Consider the following 24,515-nt stretch of genomic DNA (forward strand, 5'->3'; position numbering starts at 1 on the left):
AGCGTAAACTGCCCCAAACCATTTTATATCGTATAAAACAAATAAATATTGAATTCATTCCTTAAACATTATGATAATTTTTACTAGTACCTGTATCACAGAACACACTGTACTCAGTTTTTATTGGTGAGGAGCCATGTTTTGTAATTAAAATGCACCAGTGTTTCTTTGTCTCGATACGATATTTAAATCTTGATAGAAAAAATCAAAATGCTCCTTAAATAATATGTAGCCTGCCAGTATTATTTTTGCTATTTAGAACAAAAGAAAACATTAAGTATACATTTGTTCATATAATTTTTATTGCATAGGTCCAACACAAGAGTAGGAACAAAGGAAATAGATGTTGCTGAATTATAAGATAGTTGTTCATTTGACCATTTCACGACAGGTAGTTCAAACATCTTCAGTAATTGTCTCTTTGGTAATGCAATAATAAATCACAAGGTCTTTTAAAAGGGTATACATGTTTTGCATTGCTTACTTGTTGATATAAAGTATATGTTTGTAATAATGCTTCTACATGTGTTGCATGTATTATCAATATTAAACAATATACCAAATTAGTAAAGACATCAAATGGACCTCTTTTGCTAAGTTTCCACACATGATAATTCCTTATTGATATATCTACTATGTTCACATTTAATATTGGTAAATACACACAAACAACTTGAGATAAAACTCATCACTCTCGCTTCTCACATACTGGTCCAGCATAACAAAATTTCTTCGTTTTTTCAATCTTTCTTTTCAACAATAATTCATATCTACATTCAAATTGGTAATTTAGATTAAAAATCATCTTCAGTACATTAAATACATGTATCACATGCATTTCCATGGAAACAGTCTAGAAACTTTGAACACCCTACTAATAAGCAAAAGCTAAACTTTTGTGGTCTACCTTTAGATATACCGGTAGATGTATCTCAATTCATTTTCACTACAATTCATTTTTATAACAATTCATATTCAGTAATTTTAAAAATATTATTGAGGACGTTGATGTACAATATACAATTGAATAATAAGCGAAATACAAACTCACTTAATTGTGCATTATCATTTTGCACTATAAATCACTAAAATCAAACACATTTATTAATATCATTAAATTCACGTAAATCAAATGTACATTTAAATAAGATGTATACATTTTATTCACATGTACAAAATAATTACTATTATATAGATATATATATATTAATCTACATGACATGCATTTTCCATGCATACAAAGAAACGAAATGTTGTTTTCACCTGTGTGTGTAGATGCCAATTCAAATTCTCTTAATCATGATACATGGACAATTCATTCAACTTTCTGTACATAAAACAATGACACCTATTTGCAAATAAAATACTCGCTGGAAGCAAACCAATAAACACACACAATGACCGGTGATGACTATAATACAATCACTGACACAGATCCTCAGCAGAAGCCTTATATATTTATATACATGTATATCTATCTTTATACACATGATCTAGAAGTATACCAATATTAGAGCCCACAATGGCTAGCTAAAAGTACAAACGTATATATGTACACACACCTACATGCAAGACCTATTTTACATTATATGCTAATCTAACATACATGATTATGAATATATACATGTACATTGTATATGTACAATAATATGCACATTTTAATTTACCATCTTCATCATTGAATTGTCCTTCGAAACAATATATTCAATAAAACAATTGATTTTAAAATGATTAAAATGAAAGACAAAGTAAACATAAAACGCCTGGGCCGTCATCAGCTGCGCTTCACTGGTGTAGAGTAGACGGAAATAAAACTGTCCGTACTTCCCGCGGCAAGCTTCACCTGTAAAACAATAATTGTTAAAACAATATTTGTTAAATGTGCTTGTTTATCTAGAGCACTTGTTTACATATGGATTGAATCTTGCATCATGCTGACATTTCTAATAATCTTCAGTATACTTGTGTGAATGTTATTGATTTGCTGAATCTATGTCATCAAAATAAATTAAATACATATAACATATTCATCTTTAGAAAGTTTCATGAATCAACTAAATTCAATAACTCTGGAAAAATAATTAAACAGTTCCTCATAGAAAAAAACACTGTCAAACAAAAAATTATGAAAAGACCATGAAAACAACACCAGGAAATACATTAGATGAGAGGAGTTATGTACCTTGTATGGATGGAATGCCAGACAGCTGGCAGCGCCAATCCTCTGTCCCAGGAATCCCTCGTGGTACTTGATGGTGCTCAGGTTGTCCCCCGACGTGTTGTATACACCGATGAACTGGTTAGGGGAACCACTGCAACAACAGAAAACATTCTTCTGAACAACTTGATTAACTAGAGGTACTGTGAGCAAGCTCACAATTGATACCCCCCGCTAAGATAAAAATCATAATGCGTGTATTTTTCCAATTATAGAAAATATTGGATGAATCAATTTCACCGTCCATTTTCTATAAATAACAACTGCTCCCTTTTTTTTTTTTCAACTGTTGGTCATAAGCTATATTTGTGTGAAGTAAGAACATTCAATGCTTCTCCATAAGAAAGATAATGACCGGACACGAATTTTGCACTTTTTCTGCCAGTGACCTTGACCTTGCCCAAATGACCTTGGGTCAAGGTCATGACACACCCTTTGGTCCTAAGCAATATTTGTGTGAAGTTAGAACATTCAATGCTTCTCCATAAGAAAGATAATGACCGGACACAAATTTTGCACTATCTCCCAACGACCTTGACCTTGCCCAAATGACCTTGGATCAAGGTCATGACACACATTTAGGTCATAAGCAATCTTTGTGTGAATTAAGAACTTCCAATGTTTCTCCATAACAAAGATATGGACCGGACACAAATTTTGCACTTTTTCTGCCAGTGACCTTGACCATGCCAAAATGACCTTGGGTGAAGGTCATGACACACCCTTAGTCATAAGCAATCTTTGTGTGAAGTAAGAACTTCCAATAACTCTCCATGAGAAAGATATGGACAGGACACGAATTATGTATTTTTTCTGCCAGTGACCTTGACCGAATGACCTTGGATCAAGGTCATGACACACCCTTAGGTCATAAGCAATCTTTGTGTGAAGTTAGAACTTCCAATAATTCTCCATAAGAAAGATATGGACCGGACTCAAATTTTGTATTTTTTCTGCCAGTGACCTTGACCTTGCCCGAATGACCTTGGGTCAAGGTCATGACACACCCTTAGGTCATAAGCAATCTTTGTGTGAAGTAAGAACTTCCAATGTTTCTCCATAAGAAAGATATGGACTGGACACGATTGCACAGACAGACGGACGGACAGACGGACAAGGTGATTCCTATATACCCCCCCAAACTTTGTTTGCGGGGGGTATAATAAAAATAGATACTCTCAATGTTCTGAGATTTATCAGGCTGAGAATCTGATAACTTGAACAGGAATGTGACGTGAGTTTACAAACAACACAGCTGCCTGTAAATCATCTAAAGTTTAACTATTACGCTTTCTTCTGCCTGAGAAAATAATTAACATTAAATGGAATGATGTCTGTGAATGTTGACACTCACCAAGCTAACACATCAGCGTGTTTGTGAATCTCCAGTGCTGTGATTCCCTGGGTAAGGTTCAGTGTTCTCACCGACTCTGTGAACCTCGGGTCCCAAAACCTCACATCTCCAGCATTACTGAAAATAGCAAAGATTGTCAGTGGTTAAGGAACAAGTTGATCAAAGAGTACCGGTAATGAATCATGCATAGGCAATTTCGCCACATATGATTCCATTTGTATTGCCTTTCATATGAGAATCATATGATAATCATATGTGTATCATGATCTCATATGAAACAAATCATATGATCTACATATGATTCACATATGTGAATCATATGTGGCGATGTTGCCTGTGTATAAGATGTGAGGCGTCTATCTTGGACTCACCTTGCACTAACAATTTTGCCCTCAGAACCCTTCTGGAGGTGAACTTTGACAACCCATCTATTATGCTCCCTGAGAGTCATAACTCGACTGAAAAGGAGAACAGTGGCCTCAGTGCTACATGTAATACATTATGTGTACTGTATACAGGGAAATACTTGCCCCCTTTTATTTTTGCCCCTTTTGCCCTCGTTGTCAATGGGCTAATATAAGACTTGGCAAATTTAAAATTGTGTCTGGGCAAATTCAAGATCAGGTGAAACTGTTTGCAGGTGTATAGGGCAAAAATTACATGGGGTGAAAATACCCCGTATACAGTAATATATTTCTTTTTTAAAATAAGTTTTCTTAAACAAGATTTATCCCAACTGTTTGCTATTATCTATTTATTAAAACAAAACATAAGAATGAGAACTTTGCTGACCATTCTGATGGAGCTAGTCGTCTGTCAAACAGCCGTACAGATCCATCACCACAACCTGCAATCAGCAGAGACCGGCCGAACGAGTCCGAGGCCAGACTGGTCACACAGCTCTCTGCTCCGGTTGGTATGTCCTACAGGTAAACATACATTAAACTACAGGTACACATACAGTGGACAGTAAACAATTGGTAACAAACCACAGAAAACTCGAAGTAAACAGCACATACATGTACACTGTACACCACAAAAATGTTTTCAAACAACCGAAAAGGTTTAAACATACTGCCAAACTTTATAAAGATTGAAAAATTTGTTGATTTCTTTTCCTTCATCCTCACTCTCTTTTGTGGAGACTTTATTCAAACCTCTTGTTTTAACATCTACAACTAGATTCTCATCTAATTCCCTCTATTACCATCAGGTTCCTTATGAACTTACCTGTACTTTGGTTTCCCTTTGAGAATCCCAGATCCGTATGATTCGGACATCCCCTGAGGCCAGTAACATTCCAGATTCCTGCTCCCAATCCAGCACAAGTCCAGCTCCTACAAAATACAGAGTTCCATTCATTGTCTGTTAATGTACATGTGTAAATGCATGTATCCTTTAAGTTATTCGAATCAAATACGTCATGGGATCAATTTCTAGTTTTAAACAGTTTTAATACCACTGGGATTTTTATCAATGTTCTATTACATGTATTATATGAATTTGCTTTAACACCTGTGATTGGGTCAACTACCCTAACCATACGCAGTCATTTACCCAATACAGAAACTTACGTCTGACAGTAGGAATGAGGTCAGATATGGCTTGAAATGCCGTCACCAGTTCCTTCCCATCATACCCCTCTGATAGGTAGTTCCTCCATATCCGGACCGAACCATCATCTGTCAAACAATGACACATCTGTTAATGTCAAATACATACATATATATTCAGATACATGTAAAATAAAATATAGGGCTGGGTCAAAATACCAGTGGTCAAAACATGTAAAGCTCAAAACAGGAAAGCATTCTACAGAATGAATAACAGAGTACTGGAAGTACATGATGTTTATCTCAAACTATAACATACCAGTTTTATGAGGTAAATTTGCGAATCATTTTGAGGATTAGTGAATTTGTTGATCCTAATGTCACACAATAACAGGGACTCATTGTGAGGGTTGATGAAGTCCATGGCTGATATCTCTATACATGTACTCACCTGTTCCACACAACAACAGGGACTCATTGTGAGGGTTGATGAAGTCCATGGCTGCAGTGTCTCTATACATGTACTCACCTGTTCCACACAACAACAGGGACTCATTGTGAGGGTTGATGAAGTCCATGGCTGCAGTGTCTCTATACATGTACTCACCTGTTCCACACAACAACAGGGACTCATTTTGAGGGTTGATGAAGTCCATGGCTGCAGTGTCTCTATACATGTACTCACCTGTTCCACACAATAACAGGGACTCATTGTGAGGGTTGATGAAGTCCATGGCTGCAGTGTCTCTATACATGTACTCACCTGTTCCACACAACAACAGGGACTCATTGTGAGGGTTGATGAAGTCCATGGCTGCAGTGTCTCTATACATGTACTCACCTGTTCCACACAACAACAGGGACTCATCGTGAGGGTTGATGAAGTCCATGGCTGATGTCTCTATACATGTACTCACCTGTTCCACACAACAACAGGGACTCATCGTGAGGGTTGATGAAGTCCATGGCTGATGTCTCTATACATGTACTCACCTGTTCCACACAATAACAGGGACTCATTGTGAGGGTTGATGAAGTCCATGGCTGATGTCTCTATACATGTACTCACCTGTTCCACACAACAACAGGAACTCATTGTGAGGGTTGATGAAGTCCATGGCTGATATCTCTATACATGTACTCACCTGTTCCACACAACAACAGGGACTCATTGTGAGGGTTGATGAAGTCCATGGCTGATGTCTCTATACATGTACTCACCTGTTCCACACAATAACAGGGACTCATTGTGAGGGTTGATGAAGTCCATGGCTGATGTCTCAATACATCTACTCACCTGTTCCACACAATAACAGGGACTCATTGTGAGGGTTGATGAAGTCCATGGCTGATGTCTCTATACATGTACTCACCTGTTCCACACAATAACAGGGACTCATCGTGAGGGTTGATGAAGTCCATGGCTGATGTCTCTATACATGTACTCACCTGTTCCACACAACAACAGGAACTCATCGTGAGGGTTGATGAAGTCCATGGCTGATATCTCTATACATGTACTCATCTGTTCCACACAACAACAGGGACTCATCGTGAGGGTTGATGAAGTCCATGGCTGATGTCTCTATACATGTACTCACCTGTTCCACACAATAACAGGGACTCATTGTGAGGGTTGATGAAGTCCATGGCTGATGTCTCTATACATGTACTCACCTGTTCCACACAACAACAGGAACTCATCGTGAGGGTTGATGAAGTCCATGGCTGATATCTCTATACATGTACTCACCTGTTCCACACAACAACAGGGACTCATTGTGAGGGTTGATGAAGTCCATGGCTGATGTCTCTATACATGTACTCACCTGTTCCACACAACAACAGGACTCATTGTGAGGGTTGATGAAGTCCATGGCTGATGTCTCTATACATGTACTCACCTGTTCCACACAACAACAGAGACTCATCGTGAGGGTTGATGAAGTCCATGGCTGATGTCTCTATACATGTACTCACCTGTTCCACACAACAACAGGAACTCATTGTGAGGGTTGATGAAGTCCATGGCTGATGTCTCTATACATGTACTCACCTGTTCCACACAATAACAGGGACTCATCATGAGGGTTGATGAAGTCCATGGCTGATGTCTCTATACATGTACTCACCTGTTCCACACAACAACAGAGACTCATTGTGAGGGTTGATGAAATCCATGGCTGATGTCTCTATACATGTACTCACCTGTTCCACACAACAACAGAGACTCATCGTGAGGGTTGATGAAGTCCATGGCTGATGTCTCTATACATGTACTCACCTGTTCCACACAACAACAGAGACTCATCGTGAGGGTTGATGAAGTCCATGGCTGATATCTTAGTGTTCTTCAGGTTCTCATTGTAAATGTAGTTAATCTTTGTTCCCTGTTCCCAATCCCAAAAACTAAAAACAAACACAATGAACCTTTTGATATTTCATTAAATAGAGAAATATACAGTTAGCAAGTCCAAATTAAAAATTTACATGTACAATAGTAGAGCCTTGCGAGACTAACCATATTCCGTCCTTGTCTGCGACGGCTACATGGCCCTCGTACGGATGGAACTTGATGACCGAGGGGATTCCCTGGTTTTTGTTGACAAACACCTCCACATCTAGCCTGTTAAAGCCTGAAACATTCAAATGAACATTCATGGTACAGGCTATCCACTTAAACACTATTACAAACTACAAAGATATTATCAAGTACCAGTGCTTGAAAATTTGTTGGTTTGTTAAGGTGGCTTTTCTGACAAGTTTTCCTTTGTTACACAATGACTTTAATTTGTATTTGGAATACAAATAATTCATTATTGACTCTTTTAATCAAAATCAGAAAATTCTCCGTATCTTTTAAATATTTTCCTTCTGTCCATCACATGAAAAATTGGTGGTGTTTATGTGCATGTGTTTCTTTACTACACAATGCCTCTCGTTTGATTGGGGTGCACACTGCACAGGTATTTACATCGCTTCCTAGCTGAGAATCCTCACACTCTTGACAGTATATGACCTTCCACATACCTGCCCTGATTTGTTCCTCTCTGGCCTCCTGTCTGACATTGTTGTTCCGGAGGAACCGGAACTCTCGTCTGTGGTGGGAGGAGCTCTCTGGATCCTGCTCCTCAGACAGCCGCATCAACGGCTGGGCAAAATGGCGGCAGCTCCAATCAAAGAACTCGGTCGTCACAGAGGTAGACTTGAGACTTTTGGGTTCTTCCTCCTTCTCTTCGTGAATCTGAGAAATTGTTTATTTTGAACATATTTAATATTGTACTAGTATATTATGATATAAATGTATAATATATAAAATATTCAAAATTGCATATCATATATAAAGTTTTGAACACACAAATCTGACAATTTCTAAGGTGCTTATCCGAAATTATTTGAAAATATCTTTGCAATGCAAGAACACAGGAAAATATAATTGAAAAAAGTTACAGTAATAATTTTCTCATACCAATGATGAAGAGTTCCTCTCGGAGAGCAGTTTCTTGCCCCTGACATGAGGACTAGTGTAGGAGTTGACCTTTCCTGACAGATGGGGGGAGGAATAATCTCGCCTCATTTGACTACCAGGAGTAGAATGGTCCTCTGGGAAGTGATTTTGTGGAGGAGTTCTAAAATAAACAGAATTAATTCTAATAAATTTTACAAAATAATTTTAATTATGAATATGCAATACAGATAAACAAACTAAATAATCTAAGACTGTATTTATAACGGCTCAACTTACCCATGTATAGGGGCGGTATTGGAAGGACTAGAGGGGGCAGAGTAGCAGGTCTTGGGGTTCTGTATCACATGGGTGGGGCGAGCACTCAGTGAGGCCTGTAAAAGAAGTCATATGTGTTTATACAAACACCTACTGTGGTACTCCATATCACATCATGTACATGTATTAAACATAAGTTGTATTTATGTACCTTTATGTGAGTATGGATGAGAATAAATGAATTAAGTACATGCAACTCTAAACATATACGTGTAGATTTTTTATTTTTTGCCATGTGTGCACGTGTTATATGTCACATGGGTGATATCTCCCACACAATGAGGAAAGTATAATAAATTTCATGATAAGAAAAGAGAAATGAGCAAATATACAATGAAAATATAATTGTTGTCTCCTTAGGCTCTAGCCAGGAGCTTTACCAACTATATCCACAGTCCATATAAAACAGTTGACTTAGGCTACCTTGAGTTTGAGAGTATTGACTTAGGCTACCTTGAGTTTGAGAGTATTGACTTAGGCTACCTTGAGTTTGAGAGTATTGACTTAGGCTACCTTGAGTTTGAGAGTATTGACGATCTGTTTGGCCATGTCCGCCACCTCTCTGTGTGGCCCCATTGCCAGCTGGACCAGGACCTTCCACACCGTCATGTACACACTGCTGAAGGTGGTGCCTGCCAGGGTGGAGCTGGAGTAGGTCCGCCTCACAGTGGTGCTTTCTCCAGAGTAGCTGTCACTAGAGCTGATGAAAGACCCACCCATGTTGGCGGTGGAGTTAGAGGACTGGAGAGCTGAAGGAAAAAGGATTGTTGTCTATCATGAAGATATTATTTTTCATCTATTGAGAGCATTTTTAATCACCTACAGAAAGCAATGTAACTTCTAATGAGAGTAATATATCATCTTATGAAAGCATTATATCATCAAATGAAATCTGAAGATTGAATTTTAGAGCAATTATGAAATACATCTACAATATATACATGAAATACAAAGCTTTAAAATTCATACAAATTTACTGTATTACCGTAGTTGTGTTAGAATTCTGATTATCAAAAAGTGTGCAGAAAGAAATCAGTGTAATTTAATCTGTAGAGTGATTGAAGGAAAAAGTATATGATGGATGTGTTATGATATCCCTACACCACGTGACAAGAAAGCTCGAATACAATGTATCTCACTACTAATTGGGTCTGTGGCTAGCCACACATAAATATGAAGATATTGTGTACAATTTATTCTTAGTAACACCTATACATGTGCTACAGAGAAGGCACCAAAGAAAGTTATAATATATACAAAGTCTAAAGGCTTCTATACAATGTATGCTGAGTATGTGGATAAAACACAAACAAAAACAAAATACAAACAAGAAAACTGCTAAGAAAAACATATCCTCATGATAGGAAACTGGTATCGTATGTGTTGTAATCCAATTCAAGTTAAGTCATTTGTTTATTGTGTTCTATTGTTAACTCTTGAATAAAACCTTGAATTGCATTTACACAAAAATATCAGAAATCTCAAGAGATAAATTCAAGACTATCTTTGGAATGATTAAGATTTGACTTATAAAAAAATCAAAAAGTTTGCAAAGATTGTCTAGGCAAAAAAATAAATGTTTGCTTCTTAAGCACCGCTGCCTCGAAAGGAAAATGCTGCTGCAAGATTTTTTTTTTTTGCCAATAAGAAACAAGGAATAAATAAGTTTTTCAAATTTTAGTATAAAATATAAATATTGAGTTATTCCCCTTTGCAAATTTTTACAATAAAAATAAAATGCTTGCCTGTTAAATATTTGGCTTGAGAACCAATAAATTAATTTTTTAGGGGGCCTACAGTTCTTAAGTAGGAATTAAGGGTTTCTTTCAATTTTGCCAACAAGCTTACACAGTCACACACCCAATACACATAATCTGTGATACTATATTAAGTCAAGAGGGGAATATTATCTACAGATATCATTCACCATAAAAAAAAATGTAACTGATAATTTTTGCTGCAGATAACATGATTTATGTTAGAATACATAGATCTCCCTACCACCGACATAATAAATGAAATGTCTTAATTGACAACTAAAACATTTTTTCTAGTTATTAAGAAAAGGGCTTCTTCTGAAAACATTAAGACTTTGAACTCAAGTAAAATAATTTTTCAATCTGATATCCTCCCAAATATAATACTAGCAGTCTTTGGTTAATGATATCAAAAATCATAAAAAAATTAAATAGATCCTGCCAATAAAGGTAAAGAAAAATTATTGTTTATTTCCTCAAGCATTACTATATAATCATTGAAGGATAAAAACATTAATTTTCTTAATGAATTTTGAGGAAACTTGAGTTGACAGAAATGAGATATTAACTCTTGAAAACTTAAATAAAATAAAAAAAAAATTGCAATATATTTCAAAATCATAAGCTTACAAACAATACATTAATTTTTAATGGCCAAATAAAATGTTGTAATCAGTTTCCAGAAGAAACCCTCTCCCATACAAAAAGAGACAACAGACAGAAGGCACAGAGGACAGGACGTGGTTACCAGTGGTGCCAGATACAAGATTCCACCCACCAGGGACCTCCCCGGTCACAGTGGCGCTCTTCTCCTTCTGTTTCTCCTCCTCCATCCACTGCACCACCACGTTAGTGAACTGCGACTCAAACTGCTGGACCAGGGAAGATAGCGCCACGACTACTTCCTGTAATAGAAATATCTCAACATGGTTAATGAACTGCGACTCAAACAGCTTTACCAGGGTAGAAAGTGCCACAACTACTTCCTGTAATACATATGTAGAACTATCGCAACAAGGTTAGTTAACGGTGACTCAAACTGTTGAAGCAAGGAAGATAGCGCCACAACCTTCCAGTAATGGAAATATCACAAAAAGGTTAATGAATTGCAACTCAAACTGCTGAACCTGGGAATAAAGCGCTACGACTACTTCCTGTAATAGAAATATTGTACTGTATATACTCGCCTATAAGTATTGTTCGCCTATAAGTCGGTTGCCATTTTTTAGGTTTATTTACAAGATTTTGCCATTGACCCTCTTATAAGTCGGGTAATTTTTTCTGGATAATCAGTCTACAGATTGTCAATCAAATAAGCACATTTTATCAAGCATGACTATATTCTAGATAAAAAAATATTGGTGTTTGACCCCTCTGTTATCATTTCTAGATGCAATGCATTTTAAAAGTGTTGTGTTCAGTTAAGACATCTATACTGGATGAATAACTTTCGGTTTTGGACGCCATTTTTTTATTGACACACTAATGAAAACTTTAAAAATATTTAAAATACTATTGAAAATAAAATGATACTGGTACTGTACCAGTTATCGGCTAAGACCAGTTATTGGCTAAACTGAGGGTTCGGGTTTATAGCACGCGAATATTCCGAGATTTTTTAATTCAGTCGTCTGTTTCGAATAAAGAAAAGTATGTTTGTTTGAAAACTTTCCTCAATATGTTTTAAACATGAGCTTTAACGATCATTGTTTACCGTTGATTTACATCTTTGCACTTTCGGCTGTGGGGGAAGTGACGTAATAAGTTAAAAAAGAATATGACCTCTTTGTGATACGTAATTATATCCCTTCTTTGATTTGACATATAATATCAATACATATAACATTTATAAACAAAAGGAACTCAATAAATTCCGAGAGATCCACTGCGCAGTTGAACGCGTGATTGTATAATCATGCATTGATTAGCGTACGATTGTGTGTATTACCGTATGATGATAAAAGAATAATTTTTTTTGTTTTATTTATGTATAATAACCCCTAAGACCAATAGGCTGACCCCGCAAGGGACATAATTCAATCAACACTTTGCAGAATATAAAATCAACATGTACAAGGATTTTACTATGTTCTTACCACGAAGCCAATAACTGGTACAGTAAATCATAAAACCTCCGCAAATTCGGGGCGTGTTAAAAAGCACAGAAACAATATGTTTTGGGTTCTAAATGATAATATAATCTAACCGATGGATAAATAAGGAGTTCACAATTTAAAGTATTAAAAGTTTTATTCCAATATATCAAGAAATAAGGAAACACGAAAAGAAAACGTTAAATTATAGCCGATAACTGGTACAGTGCCAGTAGTGATTTTGATCCCCTGTTGACTGATTAAGATGGTATAGCCCCTTTTAAAAGTGGTGTGTTAGCTTGTGTTGTTTTAGGTGACATGCCACCTACAGCCACCAATATAGCTATTATCACCTCAGGTGTATTTAATTATGAATGATTATAAAACGATCTTTATTTTTTTTAAACAAATAAATATGAAATACTATCAAATAAACCTTGTTCATATTTTAAGAAATACAGTTGAAACTTTCAATGTATTTATTAAGTGTTTATCTTTTTAGTAAAATTAAAACGTCAAGTATAGGGATTGCAAGTCAAAAGTTGGAAGCAAAATTGCACCAAAAAACGAAGTTTTACTCAATGGAAAAATTATCTGATTGTATGTCATGCCTATAAGTCGGACCCCTACTTTATATTCAAATTTCTACTCCCAAAATACCGACTTATAAGCGAGTATATACGGTAAGTTAGTGAACGTGGGACTGATCAAAGATTAGTGAACATGGACTCAAACTGCTGGAGCAAGGAAAATAACGCCACCACCACTTCCTAAAATAAAAATGTCACCACCTCATTACAGACCAAGGATTCAAGTTGCTGGACCAGGGAAGACACATCCTTCTGCAATTTGACAGCCCTGGTGTTCCTGTATGTATGGATTAAACCACAAAATTTGTCAGAAGAACCCTGCTGAGAAGTATACCTACTTTTCTGACCAATGGACTGCCATCGTTCCCCACAGAGGCCAGCATCATCCCCACCCCCAGATCGATGTTGTTGGCCTGGTCACTGCGGTCCGTCACACTGATGAACGTCCCAAGGGCAAACACTACACTCGCCCTCACCTGTTATAATGAAGCAGGTAATTATTGGAAACAGATACAAACCTTTTATTGTGTTTTAAGACTGAGGAATCAGTTATTTCATAGAACAATTATTTAGGTTTCCTGTTTTTCATTAATTAACAGGTATGTAATTAGTTGTCAGAGTTTACTTGCATTTTCAATAAATTTTTAAACTAAGTTTTATGATTTAGAAAAAAACGCCGAATGGATTTAAAGATTCCACAGTATTTGACAAATATTGATGTTTGTAGCAGCAGACAGCAGTATCCAATCAAACTTACCTCTGGGGATGGGTCATTAAGCAATACTGACAATTTCTCATGAGCCCTGTCCCTCACTCCACACCAGCGGGCATTGTCAAAGTTTGACCAAACCTATAAATATCATCAAATCTGAATAAAGAGATTTCTCAACATTTCAGAAGACCCAAAGACACCATTTCTTTAATATGAATGCATACAAACAAAACTCAAAATGCTTAACATGTTAAGATAAGAATGAAAATAATTTAAATGACCAGTTTTTAGTTGCCAATAAGCATTCTGAACAATAATATCCTTACATAGAAAGGCCTTTTTTCATATAATAAAGTATAGGATTGAAACTGCAAGGATTAATAAATCTTCTCCTTAAATAAATGTATAGACCTTTCCGAGACAGAGGGCCAGCCACTGTCTGAGGGAGGGACTGGGGTCAGACAACTGCTCCAGACAGGTGGCGATCACATTGCCCTGTAACGCAGCATCCTGTAATCATATTAATCCAATGTAATTAATTACTAATGTGTTAATAAAATGCAATGCCAATATATAAAACTGATAACTATTTAATTAGATAATAACATCGTCTTTTTAGTAATATTTTGGGAAACAAATCTAATTTTTTAAGGTTGTCAATACAGCGTTTTTTCTGAGCGAGTCAATCACTTACCTGCCCGTTTTTGTAGTCGTTGACAATCATGGCCAGAACAAAGGCTGCCATGGTTCTGTGCTCTGCCTGTGCAATCCACAAACAATAAAATGATTACTCAGTACCCTCACAAAATCAGAGGATTAACAAGTACAGTATACATGTACATCAATGAAAACTTACATATACATTTTACTTGCGTATTTCTGTCATATGTTTGATTTGAAGAAGATAAAATAATAAGAAATACATTTACAGGCATGTAAGGATCAGCTAACACAGAGAGGAAGTACTTGTGTCCATTGTCTTTCACTAAGTCTGTCTGACAGGACTGAAAAGAAATACACAAATAAATATACACAACTTTATATACATGTTCTGGTATAGTGCTTAAATATAGTTTGTGTCACAGAATACAGATTCAAAACCAAAATTAAAGATAAATTTGAAGTCAAATTATCATGACTTGCTTAACTTAAAACTCACACTGTCAACAGACAAAATCTTGGCCCAGATAAACACAAGTAAGGGGCGCAACTCTCTTGCTGAACTCTGGAGAAGTTTCAGGACGTAAGGAAAAATTCCAACGGATAAAGCCTGCAGATGTCAAATTGGAAAACACATACCGGTATGTTGACACACATAGAAGGCAGTATCTTTAATACATGCATGACTTAATGAAATCTACATGTCCATTTTGATAGAAAATATCAGAATCCTACATGTCAAATTTATAATTTTAACCATATTAATAAGATGTACATGGTATTTGACTTACAAGGCTAACTGCCCAGGGACCCAAATCCAAAAATCTGCCCAGAAGATCTAAAGCTCTCAGCCTGTGCACCTGACTTAGTAACACCTGAAACGGAGAAGAAGGTAAACTATATAATTTTACACTGATAATCCTAAAATGCTATAATGGATGATAAAACAGGTAAAGAATCCTGCTAGTTGTCATAAAACCTTACCTGTAGGACTATAGGTAGCTGTTCGGGCGGGTTTCGTTTCTCTGACCCATAGGACAGCCACACCTGAAAGGCGGTCAGCTGTTCAGTGAAGAAGGGGCTGTGGTGGAACTGAGCGTTCTCGTCCTCCAGCAGGGTAGGTAATTGTTGCAGGCAAATATCCAGGGCCAAGTCCCAGGCCTGCCTATCAAACGTATTGTCAAGAGTTCATAAGCAATGCTATGTAAATCTACCGGTAAGGTGGAATTGATTGTGCAATAGAATATTTTTGCAAATGTCAAATTTCCAAAGATTCACAAAAATTATCACCACACAAATGTCAAATTTCTAAAAAATTCACAAAAATTATCACCACACATACATCAAATTTCTAAAGATTCTCAAAAATTATCACCACAAGAAAGATACGTCATAAAACTGAATTAGATTAATCTTGAAAACTGAAAAGTTATCCTCTGTATAAACTGATGAAATAATAATAATGAAGTACAGACTTACCACATGGGGTGCTGGTACGTGGGAGGGAGGCGGGGACTTGACATTGGCGTACAGTTATACGACCTCATTATTCTCTCAGCCAATAGAAAGTTACGAAACAGACTGGCAACTAACAAGTCCTGTCTAAATAACTTCTGAAACAGCTCTATAAAGGGGAATTTTAAGAAGATTAAGTGCATGAAATTTATGTTTACAAAAACATCAAATTGATGCACAAATGCAAAATATAAAAGCTCATTTAACAAAGGTCTCAGACTAATCTATATGATTAAGTACCATCCTTACCTCTTGGCAGGGTGTTCCATGCTATGGTGTCTGTGATGGCAGTAAAAATCCAGTTCAGTTCGCCTAGCATTGTTCTTCTATCATTCAACTGACCTGGAACCCTGCAAAATTAAATTTCTTTTTCATTAAACACAACCTAGGTTTAATTTTCATATATTGATAATATGGTTGAATTACATGTATAAAAAAAAATAATTTCAGCTGATATGTGACATAGCCATCTCTATGATTGACCTAAATACTTACTTATCAACCAGATCCAAGGTAATATTTGGTACTAATCGCCCAGTATTTTGGAGAACATACCTACAATAAAATAATTCAACATTTAAATGAAGTCTATAGATCTCGTATAAACAGGATCAAGTTTATTCCAAGCTGTTAACCAGCCTGGGCTTTCAACTATTGAACACTTTGTTTAAACAGTACATGAAAAATGCATAATTCCAATAACTGAGCAGTATTGTAAAGGCTGATTTGAGAAACCATTTTTAAGGTGCCTCACTACACCTTGAAATAGTTTCTCAAATCAGCAGAAAATTACTTGATTATGAGAGAAAGCATGATGGATAAAAAGTATCTATATCAAATAGGCGAAAAAATGTGCAATTTTAGATAAAAATTGGATTTTCAAAAATTTCATTCAGTAAACATAAACAAAAGCCCCAGGTGGATTCAAACTCATGACCTGCGGTTCACAAGCCTGATACTTTAACCACTGAGCTAAGACAATATACATCTGAATCTATTGATACAAACAGTTTAACAAAACATTTAAAACGCCCTCTTCTGACGTAGTGTCTTAAAAAGTACAAGTCTAGGTGTAGTGAGGTACCTTAAGGTTTATGTTAATGAGACATCACATATCCGGGTTTTCACATTTCAATTATTGAATACATTGTACATGTATAAACAGTATATAGTAAGTTCTATCACTGAGCACTGTCAAGAAGGCTTGTTTACGAACTTTACGAACCATTTTAGAGCTATTCTGATTGGTGTAGTGAGGCAGGAAGTGAAGAGATCGGCAGGCAGCTCTGAATTCATGGGAAGTAACTCAGATACTCCACATGCGGCGAGCTGGATACAATTTCTGACGGAGGAGACAGCTGGGGTGGGGCTACCGAACCTTGGGGTGGATCCATTCAGCCCAGACTAAAGATACAGAGATATGCATATACCGGTACATGAATTTCCTGTATTCGTCAAATACTGAAAATATAGCTTTCCCTCCAACATATTTCACATTTCAAGTACAAAATCAAAAGAATACAGCATTTCTGTAATTTCTTTTCCATGGAGAAGAATATAAGGATATATATATTCATCACGAATCATCTACACCTTTAAATATGTCTTCATCAAAAGCTGTTCATGCTTGTTTTTCCTTTTTCTTGTTTACCTCAAGTTCTGACTCCCTTTGTTGCGAGAACTGTCTGAAGAGCTCTATGATGATCCCGGCATTGGAGCAGTCATACACATAGATGGAGGGGCTGCCCATCCAAGTCTGCAGGTCGTACACAGACAGCGGGATGTACTGGGTGTAGCTCTGATAAATATAACCAGAGAATCCATTGAAACAACTCATTCAAAAGATTTTCAGTTGACAAAGAGATAGTTTTGTCCTTTAATCTCGTAAGAATTTTGTTCACTAGATTTTGAAATTAAAAGACAAAGTTTTCTTAATGTGCCTTTTTATGCCATACCTTATTGAACACCCATATTTCTCCATTAACTGTAGGTTTTGGTACACCATGGCCATTGTAATGGAATAAAACTCTTTCCTCCTGTGATAAAAAACAACTCCGTATTACCAATAACAACAGAATATTTCAAATTTATCAATTTTCCACTGATAACTATTCCAAGATTCAAAACTAAAATTTAAATTAAGCAATCAATGTCTGAATAAAGTTCTTAAAAACTGGATCAACATTTACTTTGGCATTCCGTCTGAGTGATGAGCATAGTTTTTTCACTTCATCCACAGTTGGGTCCAGGCTTTGCTTGTACCTAGCCCTGGGCTGCCATCTTTCATACTGTTTTTGTAGATTAGCCCCAATGGCCTCCAGAGCTTTCTGGGAGCTGAGGGGATCGATCCAACATTCCAACCGTGCACATGGGGAGGTCTTCACAACATCAGGAGGGTCAACTCCAACATTTAAACATAACACCAGGGCCACACTCACTGTTTTCATCTGTATTAAATTCAAAATACATTCTATAAACATTGAAACAGATTTCTTTACTTGTCTACATGCCCAGTTTCAGTTTCATATAAGAGGTACATAAGCATGATTAGCATGACACTGACAGATAAATTAATTGCAAATTACAGGTTATAATTTTTAAGAGATGTGGCATACATGAGGGAGGATAACAGAGCTAAATAAACTCAATAATCTCATGAAAACATGTGCTTTATACTGCATACCCTCTCTTTCATTCTCCATGTTTGAGCCACTTTCTTTGACCCCTGTATTTTCTCACGGTGTCTCAATTCATTAAAAGCAATCAACAAGTCCCAATCGCTTGCCTCCTCCTCTTCCTCGTGAATCTCGTTGATAAATGGCACTTCTAATTCACTCGACATTTTAAGCAATAAAAGTTTTACACGTTTTTCTGTCCAGGGACACAATAATTTATTTGTTTACAGTGGTACCTCGACATATTCTGCTTTTTTACAAAAAACAGAGACATCATTTTGTGTCAAATAGAAACACTGAGAAAAAGGTAAATTTGTATCTTCAATAATTTCTCTGTAACTTCGTTTTTGGTGACACAAAACGCAATTAAACCCAGTTAAGTCATACCATCATAACCATGTGAGATAACTTGTAATACAAGATCTCACTAATGAGCGAAATTGTGTAAATGAACGCGATGTGCAAATATAGAAGAAACGAATGAATTGCATGAAATCCACCTGAAGTATTACAACATTTCCTTGATTAGATGACCAAAATTCAGCGATAAATGATCGAGGTTCGTTAACTCTAAAGTAAAATGTTTATTTAATTAGATCGGGTTCGGGCGTGATATTTCAATTGATTTACACAAGAGGACCCAAATGAAACCATTTATCGGAAATTGGGTGATAATTTTATGAAAGCATCTACATTATTTTCATTTTTAGCTTTACAATCATAATTTAGTTTATAATTAGAATATTAATGTACTTACGTGTTGGTTGAAATTTCCATAAATGAATAAAAAAGGAACTTTAACCAGGGACGTATATATGAACTATGTTATACATGTTTCTGCTTTAACATAAAAGTTAGAATTGTCTTTTTTTGATGGTGGTACATTTGTCGCTGGGGAGGGGAAAACAATTTCAAGAAATAGATGTTCAAACTAGAGACGAGCTCGTTGCAAGCAACGATTAGGTCTTCCGTCGTAGCTGCGTCATACTTGTGACGTAATATAAAAATTGATACCTGACCATGGTGCAATATTAGATGTATAAACACTGTGTAAAAGAAACAAAGTACATGTATATAAGCAAATACAGATCTTTAAAAGTTGTCTGAAGTTTGATTCGCCGCATGTTGTTTTTTTGCATGTGCATTTTATTTTGAGAAACTTATCGAATCATCATAATTGACTCAATATACACAAAATATGGACGACGATTATAATCACACAGTGGGTATGCCCGGTATGAACGTAAAAAGACTAAACATTTTACTCGCATTTTTTATCGAAAGCAAGGGCCAATGAATCTTTTAGAATGTATGCGGAGATCCTGGAAATTTTACAGGGGGTTCTGAAGAATAATTTTGTTTTTTGAGGGGAGGGGAGGGGGCATGCGCAGATAAGAAAAATTTTCCTGGGGTGGGGGTTGAGTGTCTGACGGCTATTTGAGTTTGCCTGGGGATGTCCGAGGCATATTTTTGTAATTTTATATTGTACATGTAATGGAAAGAAATTTTGCGGGGGTTGGGGTGGGGTCTGGAACCTTCACCCTACTCTTCTTGATTCGCGCATGGGGAAGGCCGATGCCGGTAATTTGACGGTAATTTTAACCATTTTTATTTAATTAATCATTTTCAAAATTATCGGAATTCCAATATTACCTTTAAACGCAGTTATAACTTAAAATACGAACCATTTAGTCTTGGTGAGTATTCGGCCAACATGCGTCCGCGTACGAAAGAAACGGCAATATTCAAGAAATTTGGATGGACGATCTGGGTCCTAGGTCGTCCATCCGATTCTTTTTCAGACTAAGAGCTACAGAACTGCACTTAGAGAATATCAAACTGATTATGTTTATTTATTTTGTCTCAAAGAATCAGTTTTTTAAAATAAAGTTTTATCTTAAAAAAAAGAAATCGGGCACAATTTTCAATGTTAGCATTTTACAATTTAAAGGTCTAATCAAATTTTGAATGAAGTTTCAAGATACTACTCTTCGTTGTTTAATACGAAATATTGCGTGGAAAAAAGATTTACATCGCATATATATTATAGAACTAATTTCTTCTCTTTTTTATTTACATCAAAATAAATCCAAGAAAAAATCTAAATATTTTTTTTTCCTTTATATGTGTTAATGAAAACGTTGATCAGCAAGGGCCGGTTCTATGTCGTGCAAGCACCTACTTAATAGATTGTTACACGGATCTACCACGATGACAAATATCGAAAAGGCAATATTGTGGGTGAAGGATGAAAGTGTAGTTTGTTTTTTAGGTTTATTTTTGATAATTTATTTATCTGGATCAATTTGGTCTGTTGGTTTGTTTTGTTTATTGAAAAGGGGAATAAAGAAAATGAGTAATTTCCGATATGAAGTCAAGCATATATTTTCATATTATCATTGACTTAAAACATGTTGGAAAAAAGAAATATTACATCAAGCAGTTAGTTATTATGCGCAGATTATGCATTCCTCTATGGTTTTCACAATTGCATGTATCAGTTACTACACGTATTTGCTTACGGAGAAATAAATCTCCAAAGAGATGATATAGTTATTAGTTAAGTTCCAGATTGTCTTCTGCACATGCAAGCACGTGTGTAATCCTGATTTAAAAATAGGTATAATGTCCGGGGAGGGGGGGGGGGGGTCATCGCAACAAAACTGTGTATAAGCGTACTAGAGTGTACATTGTTAATTAATAATTGATGTTGAATTGTTATTAACAAACAAAATCATAAATTTATAATAACAAACACTAAAATGCCAGGGAGTTCTGCTGGACGCGATTTCATTTGTCTTCAATTAATAGGGTGTAGGGATGCCCGCCTACTTAATACATATGCTCACGCGTCAACAGATTAAAAATGACTGTATTTTGGATTTATAAATCGCTCTAAAACATTCGATCTGATATATCGTTGTTAACAATTCAAAATTTGAACGATTAAATTTGTTTTTATACCTAGTACCCCGACCCTCACGGAAAAATCCATTCAGATCAATGGAAATTTCATTTACAAGACTCCGCGCCAGAATCAGGATGTCTCATTCATTAATTTTTTCGTAGTTATAGTGGACGAGTCCAAAATAGGAATTTTGAGACACATCATACAATGTGAACATATGCCATGAATGCAGTTTACTTTGAGTCCTTTTTATCATGTTTATCATGGCTTGAAAATGACGGAAGGCCCTTGAATGTTGTTATCTTTATGCAGGCACGTAGCATCCTTTTTGAAAGTGGGGGGGGGGGGGGGGGGGGGCAGACTCATCAAAAAAATCTTGACAAGCAAAAAAAAAAAAAAAAAAACTCCCAATTTCAATCCTAATTTCCTTATTTTTATATAAATTTTTTACATCCTTGATAATTCAATTTTTTATAAGCAAATTTTAAAAAAATTAGTTGCTGTGAGAAAAAGTGGGGGGGGGGGGGGACCCACAAGCTTGAATTAATAATTGCCTGAGGATGCATCTTTAATGTGTCAACATTTATATTCATAATTGATGAAAACGTTATATGGGATGTAATAAGCACAATGAGCAAGAGTGTTCAATTAAAAGGGCATTTCACATTGCACGTGTGTAATCCTGATTTAAAAATAGATTGCCATATTTGAAAGGTCAAAAAAAAAAAGAGGGAGGTGTCATCGCAAGATGATACACATTGTCTAAGTAGTACAATGTAAGTAATAGTTGGTGTTGGATTATCATCATTAACAAAGAATCATCAGTTTGGATTAATTAAAACAAATATAAATTCATATAATTGGAATATTTACTGGAGGGGCTACGTACAAGTAATTCGCCGAAGTGGGATACGTGTGACCCGATTTTCGATCAATTGGGCGATTTCATTCATCTGGAAAAGGGTTTCACTCGCGTGTACAAATGTAAATGTACATCTAACAATTGCTAGTCAATTAAGTGTGTATGTTAATTCGATAGATTTCTTCTAAAACATTCAATCCAAAGTATAATATATGTAGTTATTAGTTGACACCCTCCCAGTGGATCTATGCCGATGGATCTATCTGAGATCTCAGCTGTTGCGTGAATGGTAAAGAAAGACTTCGCGCCATAATACGTCTCATTCATAATTTTGGCTCGCCGATTAGTGGGCGAGTCCAAGTTAGGCCAGAGCACATGATGTGTAGATGGTCTTACCCACTCTATTTTCTTAACTGGTCATATAATAAATAGAGATATCATGGATCTTTCACTTTTGTCGGAGCATGTAATAAATGGAACCAAAAAATAAAGTAATTCTAATTGAATTAAATTGAAGTTAAAATGTAAATACCCCCTCCCACCTACGGATTAGGATTTTCAAAATTCCCCATTTTTTAAATTCCTTGTCAAGATTTTTTTTTGATGAAGCTGCCCACCTACCCCCCCCCCCCCCCCCACACTTTCAAATAACGATGCTACATGTACGTGTTTGAATATCCTTTCCTATATGGTTAGAAATAACAAAATGTCTTTGATTTTGCATCTAATATATAACAAATTCAATTTTCAATTTGGCTGTTTGAGATTATTCGATACATGTACATTCCTATAATGATTTAAAATAATGAAATGATTTAATTTCCAGTGATATACAGGTACATGCACTCGATCGAAGAAAAAGATTGAAATTGCTTCTAAACTCTGCACGTTCAGTTTAATAATTTATGATCCGCAGCGAAAATTAAATTTCATTTCTTATAAGATAGTCTAATTGATACATGCATGCTTCCATTGAATAAATTTGGGTAGTCAGGCAAGCTTTTTGGAAAGCTATTGCTATGAAAAATTTCGGATGGTACTCAATTTTTCCAGAAGGAGAGCTACATATATGCAGCTAAGGTAACTAATAATGCTTCCGATGAAATACTTTGTTTAGTAATGCAAGGTTTTAAGAGAGCAATACTTATTTGTTTAAAAAATAACACCCTAATACTTCGCATTTCATTCGCTGTTTGTAGAACAAGCAGAACCACCCTATCGTATGTACATTGTTCGAATTTAATAGCCCTTGCATTGGATTGCTTTGCATGTACAAAATATCTTTTAAAAATTCAACACTGAAAGTGTTTATCTATATGGCTATTAATCTATATGTACATGTACACATGGCGTACACATGTGATTCAAAATACCCCAAACGGAAAAATTAACTTATTGAGTCTACATTTTATAGAATTTGCAAAAAATACATTGCGTGTCTGAATGTTTGTTAATGTGTCAATCTATCAATATACAGTTTGTTAATTATTTTCGATTGCTAAGGCTACATCGTTTTTGATGAACATTGAACAACATTTTTTCCATGCCATTATTTCCACGGAAGATAGCGAGTACAATAAAGCACAATTTATTTAATTATCTCTTTAATATTGTGTACTAGTATGTAATAAATTATTTATAAATTGCTGCCGAAGGTTGTTTGGTATTTTCGTTTGTAGATGCATTGCAAGTAAGAAACGTGAAACGCAGGGCAAGTCATAATTAATACATGTATCCCTAATAACCGTTACTTAAAAATAGCGGCTTTGGATTCAAATATTATCGTATACGAATATTAAGTTCACTTTTTAAAATCATCTCCACGATGATAATA

General features: G+C 35.8%; 1 protein-coding gene across 2 annotated transcripts; it reads right to left on the reverse strand.

Moving 5' to 3' along the window:
* Window positions 1-280: 280 nt before the first annotated feature.
* LOC128166726 (regulatory-associated protein of mTOR-like) lies at window positions 281-19,522 on the reverse strand. 2 transcript variants are annotated; one of them, XM_052832049.1, is made up of 30 exons: window positions 18,920-19,522; window positions 18,426-18,683; window positions 18,192-18,272; window positions 17,888-18,034; window positions 17,462-17,640; window positions 16,732-16,791; window positions 16,486-16,586; window positions 16,201-16,345; window positions 15,706-15,886; window positions 15,513-15,596; window positions 15,221-15,331; window positions 14,991-15,065; window positions 14,756-14,821; window positions 14,473-14,571; window positions 14,107-14,199; window positions 13,688-13,825; window positions 11,445-11,571; window positions 9,423-9,658; window positions 8,871-8,965; window positions 8,595-8,754; window positions 8,156-8,369; window positions 7,647-7,761; window positions 7,410-7,534; window positions 5,147-5,254; window positions 4,803-4,909; window positions 4,365-4,495; window positions 3,944-4,030; window positions 3,573-3,689; window positions 2,183-2,312; window positions 281-1,843 (listed from the first exon to the last, which is right to left on the reverse strand). In XM_052832049.1, the coding sequence occupies exons 1-30, from the start codon at window positions 19,076-19,078 to the stop codon at window positions 1,775-1,777; spliced, it is 3,798 nt and encodes a 1,265-aa protein (XP_052688009.1). In that variant the 5' UTR covers window positions 19,079-19,522; the 3' UTR covers window positions 281-1,774. The 2 variants fall into 2 exon arrangements, with proteins under 2 accessions (XP_052688009.1, XP_052688008.1); XM_052832048.1 differs by having other exon boundaries at window positions 11,415-11,571.
* Between the last annotated feature and the right edge of the window lie 4,993 nt (window positions 19,523-24,515).

The sequence above is a fragment of the Crassostrea angulata genome, chromosome 10 (genome assembly GCF_025612915.1).
Source record: "Crassostrea angulata isolate pt1a10 chromosome 10, ASM2561291v2, whole genome shotgun sequence".
Classification (NCBI taxonomy): domain Eukaryota; kingdom Metazoa; phylum Mollusca; class Bivalvia; order Ostreida; family Ostreidae; genus Magallana; species Magallana angulata.

What these genes read in the sequence shown, in the direction of transcription:
- LOC128166726 (XM_052832048.1), bottom strand. Translation starts at nt 19,078, where the DNA reads ATGTCGAGTGAATTAGAAGTGCCATTTATCAACGAGATTCACGAGGAA. An exon ending in AATACCGCCCCTATACATGG is followed by an intron (nt 8,755 to 8,870) that starts GTAAGTTGAGCC and finishes TGTTTATTTTAG; the next exon opens with AACTCCTCCACAAAATCACT. An exon ending in AGAGGAACAAATCAGGGCAG is followed by an intron (nt 7,762 to 8,155) that starts GTATGTGGAAGG and finishes TGAATGTTTCAG; the next exon opens with GCTTTAACAGGCTAGATGTG.